Source organism: Zalophus californianus, chromosome 15 (assembly GCF_009762305.2).
Source record: "Zalophus californianus isolate mZalCal1 chromosome 15, mZalCal1.pri.v2, whole genome shotgun sequence".
Lineage (NCBI taxonomy): Eukaryota > Metazoa > Chordata > Mammalia > Carnivora > Otariidae > Zalophus > Zalophus californianus.
In genome coordinates, this window is record NC_045609.1 from 47,549,739 (window position 1) to 47,573,672 (window position 23,934).

The 23,934-nt window shown below is 48.0% G+C and overlaps 1 protein-coding gene across 2 annotated transcripts in view; it reads right to left on the reverse strand.

The window, feature by feature from the left end:
- TMEM273 (transmembrane protein 273) overlaps nt 1–23,934 on the reverse strand; it is a 30,985-nt gene that overhangs the window by 1,575 nt on the left and 5,476 nt on the right. Inside the window, exons 2-5 of one of the 2 annotated variants that reach the window (XM_027596547.1) lie at nt 10,185–10,238; nt 9,306–9,446; nt 8,040–8,070; nt 5,026–5,049 (exon numbers count right to left, since the gene is read on the reverse strand). In XM_027596547.1, coding sequence (XP_027452348.1) covers nt 5,026–5,049; nt 8,040–8,070; nt 9,306–9,446; nt 10,185–10,238 — 250 coding nt within the window. The remainder of the gene's footprint in view (nt 1–5,025; nt 5,050–8,039; nt 8,071–9,305; nt 9,447–10,184; nt 10,239–23,934) is intronic. The other variant, XM_027596548.1, reaches the window with a different exon arrangement.

A 23,934-nucleotide genomic window follows, 5' to 3' on the forward strand; every position in this document is an offset into this window, starting at 1 on the left:
TGATTATGCTCTCACTAATCATGGCATATGCTTATGCTGCCACACAATTAAGTAGGTATGAAGGAATTCATCAGCATATCTTAGCAAGGTGAGACATTTCCTTGTGCAACATAGAAAGTACATGAAGACCAGTGGCTTCTAGATAAAAGGGGGAGTTTTTCAGATAGAGCTCAACTGAGCCGTTGTTTTCTGCCTGCCAAAACTCGAGCCACAAAACCTTACCCACTTTGGTGGCAGAAAGGGAAGAAGTCATTCCCCAAGTTTAAAAGGCATATCTGCAGGAAAATGCCACTTTATGTACTTGAAGAGATTGCACTGATCTGGTAAGATGCTACAAGGAACCGGGTAGACAGACCTGTGCAAATGTAACCAGAAACTGATACATTCAAGTCTGAACTTGTGCTGTTACAGGGCGTGAGACTTGTCCACACATAGTGTATCTATCTCTATCTCTATAACTACATAAAATTAGGATCACAGAAGAAAAGATGAGGTCACCAAACCAGACCCCAATATAGTAGAGCTCAGGCTGAAAAAGTAGGGCACAGACCCTGCTGTGGCCAATTTCAACTACAAGCCTCACCGATACCTCCATGCACAGAGACTGAATTCACACCAACACTTCACTGTAGTTTCTCATAACAGTCATAATTTTAACAGAATGGCATATTTATGTTTACATTGAATGTTGCATACTTGTTTATGCCATTCAATTGTGCATGCTGTCTCAATGTTTTGATATCTAACATGGGAGAAAGTACAACAATAGAAAGATGGGGCAGAGTGAAGCATCAATTTGATAAGCCAAAGCAAAGGCCATAAAAGAGACAGTAGCTACCTATCCCATGTGTGGAGGACCAGGGACACACATTGAGGTCAGGGTTACAGAGCTTGATGGCCACAAAGGCAACATGGAAGATAAGCAAGTTGAAAACAAGCAAGGATGGTGACAGAGAAGTCTAAAGGGATTCTAAGAGAGTCTAAAGGCTGTCAGATTTTTGTGCTTCTCCTTTAAAATATGGTAGGCCCAAAAATCAGAGTTTAAGTTGGATGGTCTTGAGGTCCAGGGGCTCAACAGAAATTTCACCCCTTCTATCATCTTTAACAAATTCTGAGTTCAAATGGCCCTTTCAGGTGTTGTTAAGAGGATCCAAAGTGGCTGGGCCGATGCAGCATTTGCTCTTGAAATACTCATGTCTATAGAAGATGGGAAAAGCAAGAAGGCAGCCTCCTCCCACTCCTGATGGCCCTGAGCTGGGGAAGTGGCACCTGTGAGCTCCTCCAAGGAGGAAGTTGTTCTCTGACAAAGCAGTCATTCCTTTACATACAGGTGTTTTACCAGCCCCTAGACAGACGGGCACAATATACAAGAAAAGACAGGCAGGACAGACGCTGGAATATTAGCTGCTGGCTGGACTAGCAGGTGAATCAGGCTGCAGACCCAGGCTTGGGATTAAAAGAAAGAGAAAGAGACTTTTGGAGACTGTATCGGCACTGTTTCCACTATTATTTAATACTGGTGGTTTTAGCCAGTGCAATCACAGAGGAGAAAACAGAGGCATAAGAACTGGGAAAGGAGATCTACAATTTGGCAGATGACATAATATTATGAAAACTCAAGGAAATCCAAAAGAACACACATACAATTAAAGCATTCAGTAAGGCTGTCACAATAACGTTAACATACAAAAATAATCCATAAGCAATCAATGACCAAGTAGGAGACATAACGGGAAACTCCATTCATAAAAGCAACAAAAACATAAAAATATTTAAGAATAAACTTAAGAAGAAATGTGAAAAACCCATAAGGTAAAAGCTAAAAACTCTCTTCAGACACACAAACACAGACTTGCAAAAAAAAATTCACCTTTCCAGGAAGGACTACTTAACATCATAAAGAAGTCAATCGTCTTGAGCCTCATACATGAACGTAATGCAACCCCAACAAAAATACAAAGGTGTTTGTTCCATGGGTAGATTCTGGAGTTGGTTCTGAAGTTCATATGGAAACACAAATGTGCAAAAAGAGCTATAAGAGAATAGCAAGAATGTGTCCCTGAATAGAGAGCACAGTGGGGGTGCGCCAGATAGCGGAGCGAACCATGAAGCATGCATGAATAAGACCATGGTACTAACACGTGAATACTCACAAATACCATGGAAAATAATATAAAGTCTAGGAATAGTCCAAGTACACACGGAAATTTAGAACACAATAAAGATTGCAAATAAAACTGGGGAAAATAATATTTTCAATAATGATACTGAAATAGATTGCCATTTGGGAAAAAGACAAAATTGGATCCATATGTCATCCTTCACACCACAATAAATATTAAATGGATCAGAGATCCAAATAAAAAACAAAGCCTTACAAGAACTAGAAAAAATATATATGTACGTATGTAAACATTTTTTAATTGTACAGAAATTATATATATAATTTTAATTAAATATATTTTTAAAAGGAATATGTGAAGATAAAGCAGAGACTCTTGAAAATAGTTACCCCCATGCAGTGGGTGGGGACAGACTAGAGCAGACAGGTGTGGGAGTGAGACTTCTCCGAGTTTGCCTGTCTACATATTTTTTATCTTTGAACCATATACATGTTTTATAATCTCAAGAAAATAGAATTAAAGTAAAAGAAATAAGAAAGGAAACATTAAAATAGCATACACATGGAAACAAACCCCATATCAAATTGATAGCATAACCACACAGAGAAAATAATTAGTTCAATTTGAATATCACACTCGATACACACAGAGGGCTAAATTCTAAGAAGAAAAAGAACTGCAAAGAAATCTTCAAGTTACTAAGCAAGTTTGTAGTTATAGAGTGTTGTGATTGTGGAAGTATGTGGGTAGTACTAGAGGATAGAGCAAAAGGGTAAAAATATTTATATGGAACAGGGTTTCCACTTTGGAGGAAGCAAAACAGAAATACCGAGTGAGGAAAGCTTAAGTAGAGCCTTATGGTATTGAGTTTGTGATTTAAATACACATTCCCTGACCCTGTCCATTGAGAGGGCCTAGAAGGAATGATGTCTCAGAAGCCATGAGCACACATTGTGCCCACATCTTGGCTTCTAAAAGCTATTCTACATAAAAAAAGAAAAAAGGAAAACCAGGGATCTAAAGGATACTTGGGTGATTCCAGGTATGAGCAGGGATAGTAAAAGGTGAGCCGGGATACTGTGTGGTGTGGGAAAACAAAACAAAACAAAACAGACATCTAGGAAATGCTCAAAAGCTACCAAGAAGTGACTGGTACTGGACAAACTGGGGACAATTTGAGTATCACAAAGATCTCTGATGGCAATGAATTATATAATATGTTGAAGTCCACAGTAACGATATTCAAGTAAGAGAGAAAAGGGGGAAGGAAAAGGTCTTTTTATCCAGAAGAATACCAGCTATTAAATGTAGAAGGGATGCTAGCGTTAGAAACTCAGTGTGTTGTAACCCCCCAATGCAATAACTGAATCAAACATGCATCATGAACAGATGTAGAATCGTTGGGTGAAGAATCATTGGGGAGTCAGGGTGTTCACGTGGTCTCAAACTATCACCCTTCAGATTACTGACTAATTACAAAGAGGAAAATTTGTCTCCCTGATACAGAGATCTAGCAGTCACTTCTTTATTCAAGTGATCAAAGGCAGGGACACCTGGGTGGCTCAGTTGGTTAAGCATCTGCTTTCGGCTCAGGTCATGATCTCAGGGTCCTGGAATCAAGCCCCGCCTCGGGCTCCTTGCTCAGTGGGGAGTCTGCTTCTCCCTCTGCCTGCCGCTCTCCCTGCTTGTGCTTGCTGTCTCTCTCACTCTCTCTCTCTCTCTGACAAATAAATAAAATTTTTAAAAAAAGCAATCAAAGGCAGCATCACCCACAGTGACAGAGCCTGGCGTCATGCGCTCCCTGACGCAGTACAGTATCAGACACGCAGTGTCACCTCCGTGGTGTTTTTGACAAGTCTCAATCGGGATCTACTCAGGAGGAAACAATCAGACCAGTCCTGAAGACGGGACATCATACAAAAGTACTTCAAAATTGATAATGCCGCAGGGAAAGAAAGCAGAGAAGTTGTCCAACACAAAAAGAGACGAAACAAGAGACAAAAATCAAATACCATGGATCTGGGTTTGGAAGACTGAAGCTATAAAGATACTTCTGAAATAATCAGAGAGATTTGAATATGGGCTGTGTAAAAAATGACATTCCTGAAATATTGGTCATTTTCTTAAGTGTGGTCATCATATGGTGATTATGCAGGAGACACTTGGTTACATATTTAGGGGTGAAATATCTCTACTAACTTAGGGGTGATATTCCCACTAATTTTTAAGTAGATCAGAAAAAACTGATGTATACAGAATAAAGCAAATGGAGGGAAATATTAACTTGGGAATCTAGGTGAAGGATGTGTATGTTTTTCTTGCACTGTTCTTTCAACTCTTTGGTGGATTTGAAGAGTTTTCAAAAAGAAGGAAGGTGAGAGCACGTGGGCGATGCATGAGGCGCAGGCAAGTGGGCCTAGGGAACGTGACCTGTGACCAATCCCGCACGCTCAGACCCCGTCCACTGTGAGATCCGAAAGCAACAGGGGAAACAGACACTTCAGCCAAATCGATAGCTTGGGGATGCAAAGTTTTGGAATTTTTTTTTTTTGTTGTAATCACGTGGACTAAGTTGGAGAGCTCATGGTTTGGTTGACCTTTAGGGAAAAATTTGACAAAAGAAGAAAGTTAACTATCCTTTTCTAAAATCCCATTTTCTCAGCTCTAATCAGGCAAAGGTCCCACGGCTTCATTTTAAATCTTCCTGAAGTACCACTAAATTAAGACTTTCTGGAGGGGAAAAAAAAAATAAAGAAGAAGATGTGGACTCCTGGTGTCCCAGCCAAGGCACAGGGAGTCGTGGCTCGTGGCTAGCAATCCCCTCCCGTCCTGCGTGGGGGCCACCTGGGGAGAGCCGCCACCTTTCTCCCTTTCAGAACCAGTGATCACTCTCACAACTCACCTTTTGGAGAAATTGAGGTTTGACCTGCAAAACAGGAGAATCGGATGTTCATTAAAACATCCTTGCGTGACAAAAAGCACATGCAAAGTTTTGCTTCAGGAGAATGGCTTGCCTGTCCTTAGATTTTCCTTTCTCGGGTCTAACTTCTTCCTGACTCAGCCTGACTCCATCTAGTGTTACTTTTGGAAACTTGAAGTGTGCCTCCCTTCTCTTCAACAATCCCTGTTTGCGGAGGAGCTCTGGTGTGATCTGTGCCAAGAACAGCTCCCGCACGTGCTGGGGGCGCTAAATGCCGGGGGTGGGGGGTGGGAGGGCTCCCACCCCGCCACCCGCCGTGCCCCTGCCCTGCATCTCTCCCTTCCCTCCCTCCAGCCACCTGCTTTCCTCCTGCTCCCTGCCCGTGTTCCCTTTCTGGGACTTCACTTTCACCATGGTTGTCTGTGAGTGACCCACGCAACCACCCCATCCGGATGGACGATGGAAATTGCCTCCTCTGGTTCTGATGTTTTAAAAGAATTCAGAACTTCCAAACGCACACAAAATCGGGACACGTTCTGACATGCTTATACATGGGAACATAAATCCACAGCGACTGTTGCTTCAACAATGCTTTTAAAGTGGTCGGTTGTATTGCACACAGCGGCATCTCCACATGCGCACGCGCACACACACACGCGCACGCGCACACACACACACGCACAGGTGTGTGTGTCTGTCACTTGCTACAAACTATCACAGCTTCTCCATTCCCCCCACCCCCCAAAACACATGCACAGGATTGGAAATTAGGATTTGGGAACTCTTCCTTTTTTTTGAATTCCATGACTAAGATAGCCCTGACACAGTGTCTGCAGAGACTTCTGGGAGCCACTGGAGTTTCCAAGGCAAAGTACCCTAACTCCAAGTGCGCTTCCATGTGTGGGGGTGGTTTGGCCAAGGTAGCACGCCCAGCCCACACCCAGGTGGTGAGATCACTATGACCACTGATTGGTGACAGAGGGCCACAGCCTGCCACAAAAGTCTGTAGCCACAGGCTCAGGGTGCCTCCGCCACCCAGCAGAGGGCCCCGGAGGCCATGCGGTGGGTAGTCTTCACCATCGCAGACATCCCCCATCTACGCAGAACTGACTCCCATCTTGTACTCCCCACCACAGAGACCAGCTGGACCCCCAAAAGGCAATGCAGGCTCTAGGTCTGGGTTTCATCTATTCATTTCCAGGTCCCCTCTTCCTGCTCATCAGGAGTTAATCCTTCTCATCCTACCAGACTCAGACCATGGCCTCCCATAGCTCCCTCTGTCCAAAGCCCTGTTTGAACCCCTGATGAAGGTCAGGCTGCCTTGATTCTATAGTGGGAGAGTCTGAGTCAGCACCCAGCCCTTCTTGAGCAACCCCTCTACATGGAGGTTTCCAGAAGCATCAGGTTCACTGTGTTTAAAAAAGGAGTCCCCATCTCAGCCCCCAAGTCCATTGCCCAAGCCTGCTCCACCACCTACTTCCCAAGGGCACCGCCCCCCTGGGGCCTCTCCACCCCCACAAACGCTGTACTGTTCTGGATTCTTCTGTCTTGGTGGCTGCACATTCGCTCAGCACCCACTGCCTCAGTATCGCTCCGATCCTTGCCCAGCAGGGCTTTGCAGCAGATCTGAAGCCCTCAAAGGGCTTCCCAGCAGGTGTCCCTATCCCCAGCGCCCTCCCCGCCCCCCCCATTCTACTACAGCGGAAATGCTATTCCATCCCTCTCCTGCCTAGAATCCATCAGGGATTGAGCAGAAGTTTCAGGAAAGGGTGCAGACTCCTTCACTTACCATGTAAGACCTTGAGTGAAACCACCACTCTCTCCAACCTTTTCTCTGCAGATCTTCGTGTGAAGCATTGGCTCCTGTCACACAGAACACTTGTTCCCTGGGTGTACACACTGACACACCTCGGCGTGCCTTCTGCCTGTGTGTACTTCTCTTGCTTCCCCCGGGGAAACTTCTTCTCATCCCTCCGTATGCAATCCCAGTGCTGCCTGCACCCCTAGACGTCCTGCTTCCCAGCTGGACCCCTCTGCATCCCCCAGGCACAAGGCAACGCATGCTTAGCTGTGTCACAGCAGCCCCCTGGCCCCAACACCCTGCAACGAGCACCCAGAATGTGCCTGTGTCCCCTGCAGACGGAAAGGGAGCCTGTCTTCCCTTATTCCTCAGCACCTAGCCCATGCCTGAACGCCCATTCATTCATTCATTCAACACATACACAAGTACCCACTCTGTTCCAGGCACGGTGCTAAATGCTAGGGCTACAAAGATGAAGAGAAAGACCCCACCCTCAAGGACCTTACACTTCAGGGGGAAAATCATCAAAAGAAATAGATGAAGAAATATATCACATAATGTTAGTGAAAGGAAAGTAATATGAAGAAAAATAAAGCTAGGTGAGGGAAAGATAATGATCAGGGGAAAGGGTTTCTATTTTAAACAGGCCATCCCAAATGAAATGGTGGCCTTGAAGCAGAGATACGAAGGAAATGAAGGGGAAAGTTTACAGCTATCTGGGAGAAGAGCATTCCATGTAATAGAAAACAGCAAGTGCAAAGGTCCTGAGGCAGGACTGTCCTCAGAGGACATAGTCTCTGTGAAGAAGAGCAGTGTGGTTCATGGCAGCAGGGAAGCCAAGTAACCTGGAGCAGGCCATATGGGTTTCCCAAGTAGGTCATGGCAAGGGCTAGGGACCTCATTCTGAGTTCTGGGGGGAATGTACTGAGGGGTTCTGTGTGGGAGGTGGGGCAGAATGTAACAGGGTATGCAGAGGCAAGCTCAAGCCCCATTTGGCTACTGTACCTTGTGGCCCCCCATTCTCATGACTTTTGCCCACTGAAGCAAAGAAGGGAAGAGGGGGCATGGGGTGCATTCTAGTCTCCTAGGAAGCATTTTGGAGTGGAGAGAAGAGCTAGGATGACAGGCAAAGAAGTACAATGAATAAAACAGGAGGGAAAATGATACCCCGCACTTACCACAATAGTGACCTTACCTTGGGACTCTCTTCTTTAGTGTGATGGTGTCTAAAGAGAGAAAGCAGGGCATTAGGAGGGGGACACTGTGATCGGTGGCATGGCTCACTCAATGTCAGGCAAGCAGGAGTGAGGCAGAGCCAACCTGACTCGGGCAGCTCTGAAGGGCTCGCTGGGTTGGGGCCACTGGGGGTGGTGGTCTTGGGCTGAGTACTCTTCATCCTTCTCCTTTGGCTCTGTTGGAGCTTCTCTATCCAGGTCCCATCACTGAGCCCCCCTTAGCTGGGCACTTAACTGAACCTTCCCTGGAACCTTGCTACCCCCATCACTCCTCATCATCCCCCTTCGCTTGCGGAGGGGTCCGCTCCTGGACCCTCTTGGTCTAAAGGGATCTAGCACATCTCCCACTATGTGATGAAGAGGCTGTTTCTTCTCCCTTCCTAATCATAGGGATACAAAAATAATGGCAAGTAAACACCTATGACCAGTTAAACCCCTTGTGCAGTCGAGCATGCTGGCATCCCAGGAAGCCCTGGAGGGCTGTGGTTCCGCCCCCTGGCCCAGACTCCCCCTTCTGCATATCTTCGCGGATAATAATCACATTTTCCAGAGACACAGTGAGGCTCCTTCCTCCTCATCCTCTGGAAAATGTCCTGGAAAACTGCATGATGATCCCATTAAGCAGGCTGAAAGGATTGGGAATGATTTTTGCAAGTGCCATCTTGAGAGAAAGGGGATGCGAATCAGTGTTGTATTTTGCTATCAAAACTCAAAAACTGACTGCTGGGTCTGTGGGTTGAGCTTCCCAGCAGGTGCCACAAGGACACTGAGAACCACGCCAGGGTTCACACCAGCCCAGCCCTGTTTGGACCAAGAGGACACAGCACGGCTCCAAGTAGGACCTGCCCAGTTTATGAAAAACAAAACAAAAAAAAACCAGCAGCACGTCCGCCACCCTCCCAGCCTCATCATCTCCTGGGATCCATTTTATCTGGTCACATTTTTGGATACGGAAGTAGACATTTCTGTCCGAAGCCTGCTCACCTCATTCCCCCCACCCTTCTCCAAGAAATCTGATTCTTAGAAATGGAAAAGTACAGAGAGAGAGAGAAGTGGGGAGGGGGAGAGATGGACAGAGACACAGAGAGGTCACTGCGTTTCTTTTCAACCCAGTCTGTCAGTCTTTCTCTAGCCAAGTTTTGGAGGGGCTCTCAGGGCCTCAAGCTGCCGGGGCCGATCCTGGTCTGGGCGGGGCAGATCCAGGCCGGAGGTCGCTGCTCCCTTACCGTTGAAGCCTGGGTTTGTGCTTCTCAAGTCCGAGGAGTAGATATCAAACAAATGTTTCCTGATCATGCAGATCTTCAGGACCAGGAAGACAGCTGATATGGCGACGCCCAGAGCCGTCCCGATGATGGCGTACTTGATGTCTGCAGGGCAGGGAGGAATTGACCAATGGGTATCCATCAGGCACCACCCTGCAAAGGTCTTTCTTCTACAGCTCCCTTCACATTCCGGGTGAAGTCCAAAGTCACCCGAAAACTCCACATTCCAATTGGCTGAAGCCCAGGGCCACATCCGCCCCCCCCCCGCCCCTTACCTACCCCCCCATCCCCTCCTCCTGGAACCCCATCCTGCTCTCTTCAGCCATGGGAGTCATTCCCCAGTGGCTGATGGCTCCCTTCTCCGGCTTCCCCCAGCCCTACCTCACTTGCCTTGCGTTAATTCATTTATCGAGCACGTGTTAATTGGCTGCCTGCTCTGTGGTGAGCATGGAAGGCAAAGGAAAAGATATGACTCCGTCTTGAGGGGCCTGCAGTCAGCGGGGGCTGATGGGAGCTCGCCCTAACGCCAGGGTAACAGGCTGGTCTGGGCTGGCGTGGAAGCCGAGAGCTTTCCCGGAGGAAGAGGGGTGAAGATTCTAGATCACAGTCTGCAGACCGCACTGTGCCTGCTGAGGGGAGCCCCTGAGGTGGAGAGGAGCTAGGACCGTGCAGGTAGAGGGAGGAGGGGGAGGCATGGCAGTATGCAGGGCGCTGTGGGGACAGATGTGGAAGTGAGTGCAGCCCCTGTTCTGTGATGACTGGCAGGAAACCAGCCACACTCCCAGCACACCCCACCCCTGCCCCTTCAGCCCTGCACAAAGAGGAAGCTGGGCAGCCACCTACCGATTTCCGCCCCAGCAGACTTGCCTGTTGCTAACACTGGAGCTCCTCCAACATCTGCAAAGAAAGAAAACCCAGAGTCTGGTTAGAACCAAACTGGTGGCCGTATTCAGACCAGGGGTCGAGGGCCAAAGCCCTATCCCCAACCCCTGTGTCCCACCGGTCCGGGAAGCCGTGGCACAGGTACCTCTGCTGCTTTGCATCTGGCCTCAGGAACACAGAGGCGGGCTGCTGGTTGCCATGGAGCGTCCCGGAGCCTGGCAGGGACGTCAGCGCCCTCCTCCCATCCCATGCCGGGAGCGCGGTTCCATTGAGCTCCGTTCAGCCGGCTCTTTCACATGGCGTCCCAGACCCACACTCTGACCCCTGCCTGCTTCTTTAGCCCCTTCACGAAGCCTCTCATCCCAGCTAGACCACACTGCTTCTAGTTCCCCACCCAGGCTGGGGGCTCTGCTGCCTCTGGGCCCTTCCCTCTGCCCGGCCCCATCTTCTCGCCTCTCCTCCTTCCCCTCATCTCGGTTCCCATGTTGCTTCCTCCTGAGCCCCCACGCCTGGCTCAGCTGTGTGCCCCACGGGGGCTGTTCTCAGCCACCGTAAATGACCCCACCATTTATTCAACGATGTTACAGAGCACTGCTGTGTGCCGGGCACCCTCCATCCTAAGAGCTTCTCAGCTATGAATCCACTGGCTGCACCTTCTCACCAGTAACCCCTCTGTGCTGTCCGTGCCCTGTGGAATGTTCTACCCCAGCATTTGACACAGCATCTGGCACCAAGGAGGCATTAACGACGTTTGCTGAATGAACGGTGGTGATAGATCACACTGCAGAGATGCCTCATGCTTCCGGCCAGAGCTTGAAAGCTTCCATCAGGAGACGGGGCTCAGGCTGGGGCCACGGTCCCTGCAGACCAGCCCTCAAAGATCCACGGCAGAGCTGTAGGCCTTGCAGGGGAAGGCGTCCAGTAATTGGCCACTTATTTCGAGGCGATACCGATGTGGCACTTGCAGGAATGCACTTAGTACTCGCAGCAACAGCGCTGGGAGCTAGGTGTGATTATCTCTGTGTGATGAATGAGGAGCCAGAGGCACTGAAGACTCGATAATGGGCCCAAAGGCCAAGGGAAGTGGAAGGTGGCAGGGCCAGGGTCTGAGCCATGACACTTACACTGGGAGCCGATGACACCCTGCAAACTTGAATCCCAGGGAGCTAACGGAATGATGCCACAAACCACAAGGTCAAGGGCCAGAGGGGCTTGGGCTGGGGTGGGCAGATGATGAGACCCAAGCCTGGTTCTAGGTACAAGCTTCCAGGCAAAGGCAGAAGCAGGAAGTGCCATGACCCCTGCTTCTCAAAGGAAGCAGGTGACTTCATTGGGAGAGGCTGAATCTTCCCCAGCTTAGCTCCAAGAGAAGTTCACCTCCCAATTCCCTACTTATCGGAGCTTGAATGATGGCTGAGGGCCATGTCTGCTGACTACAGACAATGCTGCCTGGGGTGACATGTTGGGTCGACACTCCACAGAGGACATCTTGCTCTGCATGTGTTTGATGGGGAAGGGATCATCATAATGGAGTTTGGGATTTTTCTGGTGGCTTCATTTAGTCGATGGATAAAGCTGGGGAGTTATGCAGCAAAAGCATACAACCTTGTTCTAATCACAAGTCCTCTTAGAAATTCAATGATTTCTGTCTTTCTATCCACTCAGACAGACACCCCCACATACAATATGACCTCGGTCTTGTGGGTTCCCCCAAGCCCCTGCTGAGCTCCACTGTTTCTTTACATTCTTTACATTAAACCTGCTGCTCCAGCTAGGTTGAAAACCACTCCAGGGATGGGACAAAATCTTCTGTTTTGCACATGGTTGGGCTGGGCTGTTATGAGTAGCTGGGCTAGGAGCTGACTTCCAGACTGATGCCCAAAATTCAGAGCTGCACATGCCCCGTGCTCACCCTGGCTCCTTTCCTGACACCAGCCTGACCCCTCTCTGCCATTACTGGGCAGCAGGCTGGGGACAGGGCAGGGCAGAGCATCAGCAAGTGGGGCCAGGCACACAGACGGAGTCTCTCCCCTGACCCCTTCATACACAAACATCTTTCCTGTGTCTTCTGCTGGTGACCATCACTCTCCATGTGATGCATTGTGATGCATGCAGTGTAAAAACTTTATATAGGCCCGAAATGAAACTTAAATGGAGAAAGAAGAAAGAACACAGGTCAGGAAAAGCGAGATGGAAAATGTCAGAGAGCCAGAGAGAAAGAAACACAAAGAGATTTGGTCACATGGGGACGAATGGAGGCTGGGCCATAGGAGCTCAGACCTCTGGCAGCAGGGCTGAGAAGGAAAGAGGAGAAAGAACATTGTCAAAAACCTGCCGGGTCCTGCCCTCCCTGACAGCACCGGGCCCCAGAGCTCAGCAGGCAGCCCAGCCTCTTTCATCTGCCCGGCCTACCAGTGACATTGTCCTCAACGCTTGGCTCTTTCTGCGCCCCTGGCAGGAACTCCATGGCTGGGGTTCAGCTCAGCCCTCGCTCCTCACCCCAGCCCGCGCTGAGACACCACTCTCCATTTTCCATTTTGTATTGGCCCCAAGCCCTGAGGCGGCCCCTAGTCCCTGGCCCCAAACAGGCTCTCAGGGCTTCAGGCTCCCCTACCACGTCCGAGGTCAGGGTCTGAGTGAGTGCCCTTCCAGCTGCAGGCAGACAAAACGGGGCGGTGGACACATTGGTCCCAGTAATTCCTGCTAGCCAGCCAGATGGCCACTCGGCGGCAGCCTTTCCCCTCCTTGGGGAGGGAACTCCCTCCTTGCAGCCTTCCCCCTGCACTCCGCATCTCTGCCCTGCGCTCTAACAAGGCCCCGGGTGAGGATCCATCATAAGCACACTAGCCCAGCCAACCCTACCCCCGCCTCCTGCCAGGGTCTTGAACAGGAGGAGTCCCTCCTGGGCCATAGACCCCCTGCGAGGCCCCAGTGCTCATTTCCTCTGGTTCTGCAAACTAGCTGGAGGATGGATGGCCCAGCAGCACAGCCAGAGGCCTCCAGCACGCTCCTGCCTTCAGATCTGTGAGAGCCCCAGGAGCAAGTTGCAGGGCACGTTCTTTGCTGGAATTCTCTGGGTTCTCTTTGCAAACAGGAGGAGGAAGCTTAGCGTCCAGAGGACAGACTCTCCAGCCCAGGGGAGAGTCCAGGGGGACCGGGCAGGGGCTGGCTGTACCAAGGCTGGTCTCTCTGGGGGGCAGGCAGGGACTGTGCTGATTTGTTCATCAGGCAGTACCAGGCACGGTGCTGGCCAGCTCCAACTTGGCCGTTGGCACTCCTCAGGCTGCCCACCCTGAACCAGGCACTGGGGACAGGAGCAGAGGCCCCAGAGGCCAGCCCTCCTGCTACCTAGCGTGGAGAGCTGCCTCTAGATGGGTCTCCACCCTCAAGTCTCCCCCTTGTGCCCAGGAGCTCCCACCAAGTCACACACCTGCGGCTACACCTGCCGAGGGATGGTGCCTTTCCCTCAGGTGCACAGAGGCACTTATGGCTCTGAGTCTAGAGTCCCTTCTTCCTCTTCGTGCCCCCTTTGAACATGCTGCTGCCCAAGGATGCTATTCCACCCCTCCCTGCCGAAATAGCCAGTCTCCTGCCCTCCTTCTGCAGCCCCTCCCACCCCAGTCACGTAGAACACCGCCTGCTTCTGCGAGTGATTTCCAAACAGGAAGGAGCCTCCTGCAAGAGTAAATGGTCCTGAGGCCTTGAGGCTTGCTGGGCCCCCTCGCCTGAGACACGAGAGGACAACCTTCAGGGGAAGGCTGCCATAGGGTTGCTCTCTGAGACAGAGCTGAGGGTGCAGTGTGGCCTTGCCCCATCTCAGTTGGAATCTAACCCACCAAGAGCCCATCCCTGATGTCCAGACCTCCTGGGCTGTCCATGACACTTGTTGGGCCCACCCTCAATGGGGGCTGGAACTCTTCACCACCCTTATTTAGGCAGAATCCGGCTATGCGGTTCCATTTGTGGGGTAGTGGGCGTGTGACCACTCAAATGTCGTTCTATAAGTGTCTGAACTAAAAATAAGGAGAAGACGCCCTAAGTGTTTGTCACCTGATGCTTGGTCATTTTCATCTTGGAACTTAAATATTGCAGAATGGCTCCTAACTTTAGATCTCATGGATTCTAATGTTTCCAGCCAGAGGAAGGGGCTTCAAGTGTCTAGACAGGCATCCACCCTCTCCTAATGCTGTCAGGAAGTGCCTGCCGTGTGCTCTGGATAGGGCATCCGAGAGCAGCCCAAGACCCCTGTCCTGGATAAAGGAGCTCATGGAGTGACAAGGGAGACAGAAAGAAAAATCAGAGTGTCATGGGCGATGTCCAGCACCTTCCTGCAAACCTCCGTCTCCACCAGGTAGAGGAAGTCTGAATGGGGACACGTATGATGGACGCTTGCTGTGTGGCCTGCCCCCACTCCACGTACACTGTCCAGCCTGCCATTCTATGGCACAGAGGACACGCTTCAGGATAAACAGCTTCTCTCCAGGACCAGGATGAGAGGTGAGATTCCTTGGAACTCAGTTTCTCTTCCTGTGAGATGCAGAGAGAACCTGGAAGGGGAGAACCTTGAACTAACTGGGAAGCGACCCCAAAACCACTGAGTATGAAACCAGAAGTGGCTTCAGGTGATAAGACTGAGTATCCAGTAGTGAATGATACTGCGGGCTCGGGAGGGAGGTGAAGTTCAGCTAAGGAGAAGCGAGGCACCATTGCTGCTGTAACTCTGAGACAGGAAGATCTTGTGGCACCCCCACGGAACACACGTGGCACACACGTGGCTGTCATTGCTGCGGATGTCTCTGTCTCCCCGGCCTGAGGTCCTGGATCGAGTACAGCGCGGTGAGCATCCCGCCTCAGTCCTCTCCTGGGCTGGCCTAGGTGCAGAGCGCTCCGGCTCCCAGCCGCTGCTGGGGGTGCGCTGGGGTCTGACATGGCTGTGACTTGCAGAAACCTCAGGTTCCCCGTCCCCAAGCCCGGGAAGCTCCCGAAACTGCTCTTGCTCCATCTCACCTTCCGGTCTTGTTGGCCAGACTGCGGCGGCCAGCTCGGAGTGAACAGGCCTCGCTGCTCCTCTCCCAGGACCGGAGTGTTCCCCACTTCCCAGCAAAGCTCCTAGACCCGGGGCAGAGCCCGCACCTGCCGGAGCCATGCATGGTCCAGAGATAGAAAGTGAAAGGAAAACTGAGGACAAAGGGCAGCAGAGCAAAGACGGCTCCGTGGGGCCTCGGTCCATGGCCAGAGGGCATGAGGAGTCAGACCACCAGCTTCGCAAACCCAGCTGAGCAGCCAGCCTGGCCAGCCGTGCGCCCTGACACCCGCCTGAACCTGCCCACTGAGAGGGAATTCCTTGCACGGGGTTCCTGCCACACATAGAAGTACGCAGCCGTCAGCCATGTGGGAGGACGGAGGGGGGTCTCCCCCAGCCTGGGAGAGTCAGGGAAGGCCCCCTGGAGTAAGCATTATTTAAATTAAAAGCAAAAGGACAAGTAGGACCTAGTGAAGATGGGGGGCCGGGTAATGGGGCCAGGCAGGGCAGGTGTCCAGGCAGAGGAAAAGGCACCAGCAAGGGCTTGGGAACAAAAAAGGCAGCTCAGCGAGTCAGAGCAGTGAGGGGCACCGGTAAACTGAGGCTCTCGGGGTTTTCCAGAGGAGAAGGACGGGTCAGCTAGCCAGGACACAGCTGCCCGGAGTGGGAACCAGAGTCCGGAGGCCACCAGGAGGAAAGAGAGGCTGATCCGAGGCTCCCAAATGCAGGGGAAAATGCCTCCAGCTTCCAGAAATAGCATCGTAATTAAGAGCAAAATAATACTGGTGGGTGACCAGACAGTACCAAAACTTGTGCCCACTTTGTTTTTCCTGCGCAATCTTTGCTAATTAATTCTTAAAGATTCACACACGGGGATTAAAACACTCAGCTATAGAAGCCAAACTGATCAATACCTTTCCAGGCTAATGGAGGGGCTGAGGGCAGGGAGCTGGCTTCGGCCCAAGGTAGAACCAAGGGTACTCCAGGGATGGGGAGCGGTCCCAAAGGGGCAGGGCCCCCCAAGGCGTCCCAGGCCCATGCTGGCCAGCAGGCGGTGACATCAAATGCTGTCACACCTAGCAGGTGAGCTGCTGAAACCTTGAGGGAGCTGGAGGTGCTGGAAGGCAAGGGGAGCTTGAGGCTGCCCTGGTCAGGTGCATGGTGGTGTCCAAGGAGGGCAGGACCAGAGGACCCACTGTGGGACCACCCAGCTAACCCTGCACACACTGGTTAAGGGGGTTGGTCCATCTTTGACTGTCTCCAGGGGGGCATGAATGCTTCATATGACTGACTCCATGGTGGGTAGAAAAGAATGACACTTGGAACCAGAGCATCTGAATCTCCATTCTGCCACTGCTCATCCAGTGGCCTGGGGCCAGACAGGACATGACTCACAGCTCGGTGGCCATTCTGCAACGCAGCTGGCCAGGAAGCCTCCTTACCACACACAGAGTGCTGTGAGGATCCCCTGAAGGTGTGTGGGCACGGACCGAGGTGCAAGAGGGAACTCTCCCCCACAGGCCCTCAGCCACCCACTTGAGATGGTGTCCTCAGCTTTCCAGAGGCCACGGGAGATGCGGGGAGCACTGCATGCCAGGAAGCGGCTCTGGGCAGGAACTCAGGTCAGAAAGATTGTCCTCCCCGTCAACATTACCGGAAGTCGCAGAGCCAGGCAGAGGCCTCCAGAAGGCTGTGTGAGGCCAGGTGGGGGGCAGCCCACCCACTCAGCCTCGGGGCTTCGGACCAGGGAAGGCCCGTTTGCAAGAGTGCCTTTGCAGGGAGAGCTGGGGCAGCTGGAAGCAGCGTAGAATAACTAATTAATGATGGTAAAGTGTTGTGGAAGGGGGAAAGCGCTGCGTGACCGCTAAGTGGTGGCGTGCTTATTATTCATGCAATATTCATACTGTGCTCTTCAGCCTCTGAGAAGCTCTGCTCCGCAGTCCTCGGGGACCAGCTGAGGGAAGCATGAGCCCTGGGGGCGGGGCTGCGGGATAACTGCTGGCCTGGCCCACGGGGGAAAGGCCCATGACACTGCGGCGGAAACAGCAACACCCAGCCAACATGAAAGCCCCGGGGCCTTGGCAACACCCCACCACCTGCCTCCATCTACCAGGACCGAGGTTGTCTGAGCCCTACTGTGTGCCAGGGTCTGCGCTGGACACTCCTTTTTCAAGGCAGCTCCTAACATTCACAGAGTCCAGGGCGTGCCACAGTCTAAATATTTAAAAGTTAGAGATCCATCCACACATGACCCAGCCCGCTTGCCCCTCAGGGCCCTGCAGTCCACTCTCCAGGGGTCATCTTTCCAAGGGGGGAAGCTCAGCCCTGCCGAAGGCCCAAAGGCTGGCTGGCTGGTCTTCTGGGCAGAGCAGGAGGAATTGGGGCCTGGCTGGGGTCTCCTGGAATGCCAGGATGCTGCGGGATTCAGGGCAGGACCTGGCCCCGTCAACCTTCCCACCCGGCCTTCTACCCAACACCTCGCCTTCCCCCCGGACTTCTGGCCAGCGCTGAGGCGTGCTTCCCAAACTAGCTTGCCAAGTGGAGGAAGGAAGTGAGATTTTCTGGTTATCTGCCAAGGAATGCCTGTTCGTCACTGAAATAAAAGCAGTCCCCCTCTTGCTGTCTAGTTCCCAGGCCCCCACAAGGCTGGTTTTCCTCCCTGGACACACCACCCTCACTATTGGTGACCCAGTGCACAAACAAACCCCTCTCCCTTATGGGTGCATGCTGACCCAGTTCCTGAACTTTGAAAACACTTTATAACATGACTAGAAAGAAAAAAACTCTTTGCATTTGAACGTATGTATGACATGGGGGCACACATACATTCACACTCCTGAATAGGAGAGTCCTGGGGTTGGAACCTGGGTCAGCCTGGCTCCAGGAAAGGGCCTCACACTGGCACACCGGCTGGACAGTGGCTCCAAGTTGACCACAGTTTCAATAGGACTCTTCCTCCAGGAAGCCCTCCCAGACACCCTAGTTCGGATCAGGGCCTTTTTCTCTGTCTCCCTCCATGTTTCCTACATCTCAGCACCTAAGATACCACATTGCAACTGTTCTTCCTGTAGACTTTCAACTCCTTCAACCGGGGCTTAACTTTGTGTCACAGCAGAGCCTGATAAAAATCATTATTTGCTTACTGTAAGCGAAAGCTCCGACGTCCTTGTGCCCAGCTCCAGGCCCTTCACCTCATCCCCTGGACAGCAGCTCCTTGACAACATGGCCCAAAGGTTTGCATAGGTTTCTGAGGGGGTGCAGCCAGGCTCCAGGCAGAAATTCCCCAGCTGCTCATCTGTTTTGTTCAGACGAGCAGGAGAGAGCAAGCCAGTTCATCTTACTGAGAACCATTAGCCCGTTATTTAATGGAATCAAATTTAATAAAAGGAGCAGTTCAGGCAATTTTGGAGAATAAATGAGGGTCTGGATGTGACAGAGATGCTTACAGTGACTTTCAAGAGGAAGCACAAGTGGTTTAATTTGGAAGTGAGTGAAAAAATCTGCTGATTTGTGTGATGGCCACACCAGCTCCCGTCCAGGGTTCAAGGACCACCGGGAATTCCCAGCAGGCACTTTGCTGAGGTCACTGTGCTGCCCTTACCTGAGGGCATTTTCTTCCCTCATGATCCCCCAGGATCAGTGCTGTGTGTCTGAGAGGAGCCCAGACCCCCCTCCCCAAAGAGCTTCCTCCCAATCACCCATCTGCCAGGCTCTTAAAAACTCATTTCAGAACTCCATTTCTGGAGAGAGAGACCAGGCTTACTTTTCCCTATTCTTCTCACTAAATATAGCATAAAACCTAGATATTATACAAAAACAAACAAACAAACATAAGAAGATCCTGAAAGATGGAGAGAGGAAGGCAAATGGGCTGAGGACCTTGGAAGGCCCACTGGATGCAGCATGTGGCCTGAGGTCAAAGTGTGGCTGTCACAGCTCATAAAAATATGAGTCAACAAAACAGACTTTCATTCTCCTCTAAGATTTCTAAATTCTGTTTGACAGTTTAGGCTAAAAAATAACATGTCTAAAATTTTGTAGAGGTCTCAATATATGTAGTCTCAATATATGTAGAGGAAATATTTAAGAGAGGAAAGGGACATAGAGACACAATTTCCACTTTTCACTAGAACTGTTAAAATGTTGACAACAGTAGATGGTGATATGTTATGTATATATATAGTGTAATACCTACAGCAAACACTGCAAAGGGTATGAAAAGAAATATGTTCAAAAACACTAGAGACAAATCAAATGGAATTCTAAAAAATGTTCCAGTAACACCCAGGAAGGTAGGAAAAAGAGAAATGAAAAATAGAGAACAAGGAGAAACCAAAATATAAAGTGGCAGACTGAAAGCTCCAACATATCAAAAACTACATTAAATGTAAATTGCTTATATCTACCAATTAAAAAACAGGTTTGCAAAGTTTATTTAAAAAATGATCAAGCCATATGCTGTCTACAAGAAACTCACCCCAAATATGATATAGATAGGTACAAAGTAAAAGAATGAAGAAAGAAATCCATGCAGACATTAACAAAAAGAAAGAATGGTTATATCTATATCAGATACGTTTTAGAGCACAGAAAATTATTGGGGCCAGAGATATTACATGACATTGTATTATATTACATAATGATAAAAGAGTCAATCCACCAAATAGACACAGTAATCATAGATCTCTATAATCAAACAACAGAGCTGTAAAATATGTGAAGCAGAAACCGATAACACTGAAAGGAAAAATAGACTGATGCACAACTATAGTTAAAGACTCCAATAGCCTCTCTCAACAATTGATAAAACAACTAGTAATCAGTACAACAAATCAGTAATAATATAAAAAATTTCAACCATACTATCAAGCAACAGGACCCAACACCAGCAGAATGCGCATTCTCTTCAAGCACTTATATAAGATATATCAAAGTATCTAGACTATATTCTGCATCAAACATCAACAAAAAGAATAATTTCACTCATACAAAGTGGGGTCACAATGGACTCAACTAGAAATCAACAATGGAAAGATAACAGGAAATTTTCCAAACACTTGGAAACTAACGATACTTCTACAAAATTCATGGGTCAAAGAGGCAGTCCCAAGAGAATTCAAAATATTTATTAACTAAGTGAAAATGAAAACACACATATCAGAATTTGTGGGGCATAGTTAAAGTGGTGCTGAGAGGGCAATTTATAGTACTAAATGCTTACATTAGGAAAGAGGTAAAGTCTTAGAACAATAATCTAATATCTCACTTGAAGAAACCAGAGGAACATCAAAATAAAGCCAGAACACACAGAAGGAAGTAAATAATAAAGACAAGAGCAGAAATCAATAGGGTTGAAAAAAGAAAAAATAATAGGGAAAATGAGTGAAACAAAAAATCCAATTCTTTGAAAAGATTGATCAATTTGACAAACCTCTAATGAGACTGACAAGGGAAAAGAGAGAGATGACACCAATATCAGAAGTGAAACAGGAACATCACTACAGATCCTATAGACATCAGAAGGGTAATAAGGGAATACTATGAACAACGCTACACATAAAAACCTGGTGACTTATGGACACCTGAGTGATGCAGTTGGTTAAACATCTAATTCTTGGTTTCAGCTCAGGTCATGATCTCAGGGTCCTGAGACTGAGCCCCATGATGGGCTCCACACTCAGTAGGAAGCCTGCTTGAGATTCTCTCTCCCTCCCCATCTGCCCCTCCTCCCCATGTGTGCATTCTCAATCTCTCTCTCTCTCATAAATAAATAAATCTTTAAAAAAAAACCTGATGACTTAGATAAAATGGGCCAATTCCTCAAAAAGTACGAACTGTCACAACTCACCCAATATGAAATAGATTCTTTGAAGAGCCCTATAACTATTAAGGAAATTGAACTCATAATCTACAAACCCCAAGGAAGAAACCTGCAGGCCCAGACAGTTTCAGGCGAGAATTCTAGCATATGTTTAAAGAAAAATTAACACAAATTATGCACAACTCCATCCAGAAAATAAAAAAGAAGGAAATACTTCCTAATTCATTTTATGAAACCAACATTACCATGACATTAGAACCAGAGAAAAAATGGTGCAAAAAAAGACAACTACAGACCAGTGTCCCTCATGAATACAAACCCAAAATCCTTACCAAAATGTTATCAAGTAGAATTCAGCAAAATAAAAGAATTACACATCATGACCAAATAGAGTCTATTCAAGGATGCAAGGCTGGTTTGATATTCAAAAATCCATCCGTGCAATCCACCACATTAACAAACAACAGAAGAATAAAATCACATATCATAATGAGTGATGCAGGAAAAGCATTTTTGACAAGATTCTAAACCCACTTATGAGAAAAATCCTCAGAAAACTAGGAAAAAAGGGAAACATCATCAACTTAATAAAGAATCTATGAAAAAAATCCTACAACTAACAACATACTTAATCATAAGAAACAAGATGTTTTCCCACTAAGATCAAAGACAGGCAAAGCTATTTGCCATCACCCTACCTGTTCAACATAGGACTGGAAGTTCCTGCCAGTCCAATAAGGCAAGAAAAGGAAATTAAAATAGCATACCATTCAGAAAGGGAAAAATACAACCATTTGCAGATCATGGTCCATGTAGAAAATCCCAAGGGATCTAAAAAATAACCCCTAGAATTAATAAGTGAGTTCATTAAGATGGCAAAATAGAAGATCTACATACACAAATCAATTATACTTCCATATACAGACAGTTACATGTAGAAAGAGAAAATTTAAATACAATACAATTTACTATCACCCCCCCCAAAAATACTTAGATGTAAACCTAATAATACATGTACAGGTCTCACATATTAAAAAATCCACAATGGTGTTGAGAGAAATAAAAAAAGAATCTTATTAAATGGAAATACAAACCAAGTTTATGGAAAAGTCAGCATAATAAAGATGTCAAATCTCCCCAAATTGATCTATAGATTTAATGTAATTCCTATCAAAATCCTTGCAAGATTTTTTTGTTGATGTAGATAGGATTATTTTAAAATTTACATGGAAAGGCAAAGGAAATACCATTGCTAAAAACTTTTTTTGAAAGTGAAGAATAAAGTAGGAGGGATCACTCTACCATCTTGAAACTTACATACCTACAGAAATCAAAACTCTGTGGTATTGGCAGAGGGACAGATCTATAGAAAAGAAAAGATGATCCAGAAATAGTCCATACAAGTATGACCAATTGATTTTGGACAAGGGAGCAAAATCAATTCAATAGAGGAATGGTGCTGGAGCAATTGGATATCTATAAGCAGCAACAACAATAAAGTATGCTGAGCTAAATTCACAAATGAACTCTGAGTGTATCATAGATTCAAATGTAAAATATAAAACCATACAACTTTGTGAAAGGTGAAATAGAAATAGGGTGATTTAAAAGGGAACCAGGAGGCCATTAAGGAGATGGACCTTACGCACATCCTCAGTGGGTACAACCATAAACTTCTGAACTGGGTCAAACTGCAAATATTGCAAGGACTCAGCCAGAACACCTGCAACTTGCTAAGAGCAGTTAAGAGAAGGCTTAGTGATAGTCTTAGCAACCAATTATATTCAATCAAGATTACTTTTCTGCTGCCAACACCAATCAAAATTCTTTGTAAACAACATACAAGTATTCCCTTTGTCTTTAGAAATCCTTGACTTTTGTCTCCTGGGGCGGGGCGGGGGGGGGGGGGGGAGAGGCACACTATTTGTGTTGCTGCCCAAATCTTCTGTGTTCCTGAATTACAATTACGAGGTCCCCAATCAATGATTTTGTTTTTCAGCTCAGCCCCCCTTTTTTTTTTCAGTTGACAACTTTTAGGAGAAAACGTAAGACAAAATCTTGGAGATTTAGGCAATTGAGTAGTGAAAACTTCTCAGACATTCTATCAAAAGCATGATCCATAAGAGAAAAAAATATCAGTATATTTAAAATTAAGTACTTTTGTTCTGTGAAAAACCCTGTGGGGAGGATGAAAAGACCAGCTAGAGACTGGGAGAAAGTATTTTCAGATCACATATTTGACAAAGAACTCATATTCAGAAGATATTAAGAACTCTTAAAATCCAATAGTAAAGGAAACACCACACAAACCAATTAGAAAATGGGCAAAGTCATGAAGAGAATGCTGGCTTGATCAGGACATTTCTCCTCACCTTCCTGGGGTCCTCCCTTTTTCCTTTATGTTCCACTGATTTTCTGAGTGACCCTATTGTATTGTTTTATTTTGTTACATTTGTGATAAATTGTTGCACAGAAAAAGAAAACTAACATGTCAAGAATTCTTTCTTCCAGGAATCCACTCACTGCACGATTGTGAACCATTGTCTTGGCAGGAATCTGAAACAGGGGAAAAGCTGTCAGGAAAGATTTTTACAAAGATCTCAGGGACTAAGAGCCAAGGAATAAAGTGATGACTTTGACTTGTAAGATAAAAACGAATTTAATTCTCTTTACCCCGGCCTCTGCCATCTTTTCATTATAAATTAAGGGGGGGGGGGGAAGCCTCTGCTCTCTTCAATACCTCTGGCTCTTTCAATGAAGAATGTTTTAGGCACTGAAACATAATTAAAGTGATATTGTATTTCTTTTATTATCATGATTATAATAATACATAGATTTCAGCGGGTGCTTTCTAACAGAATTAAAAC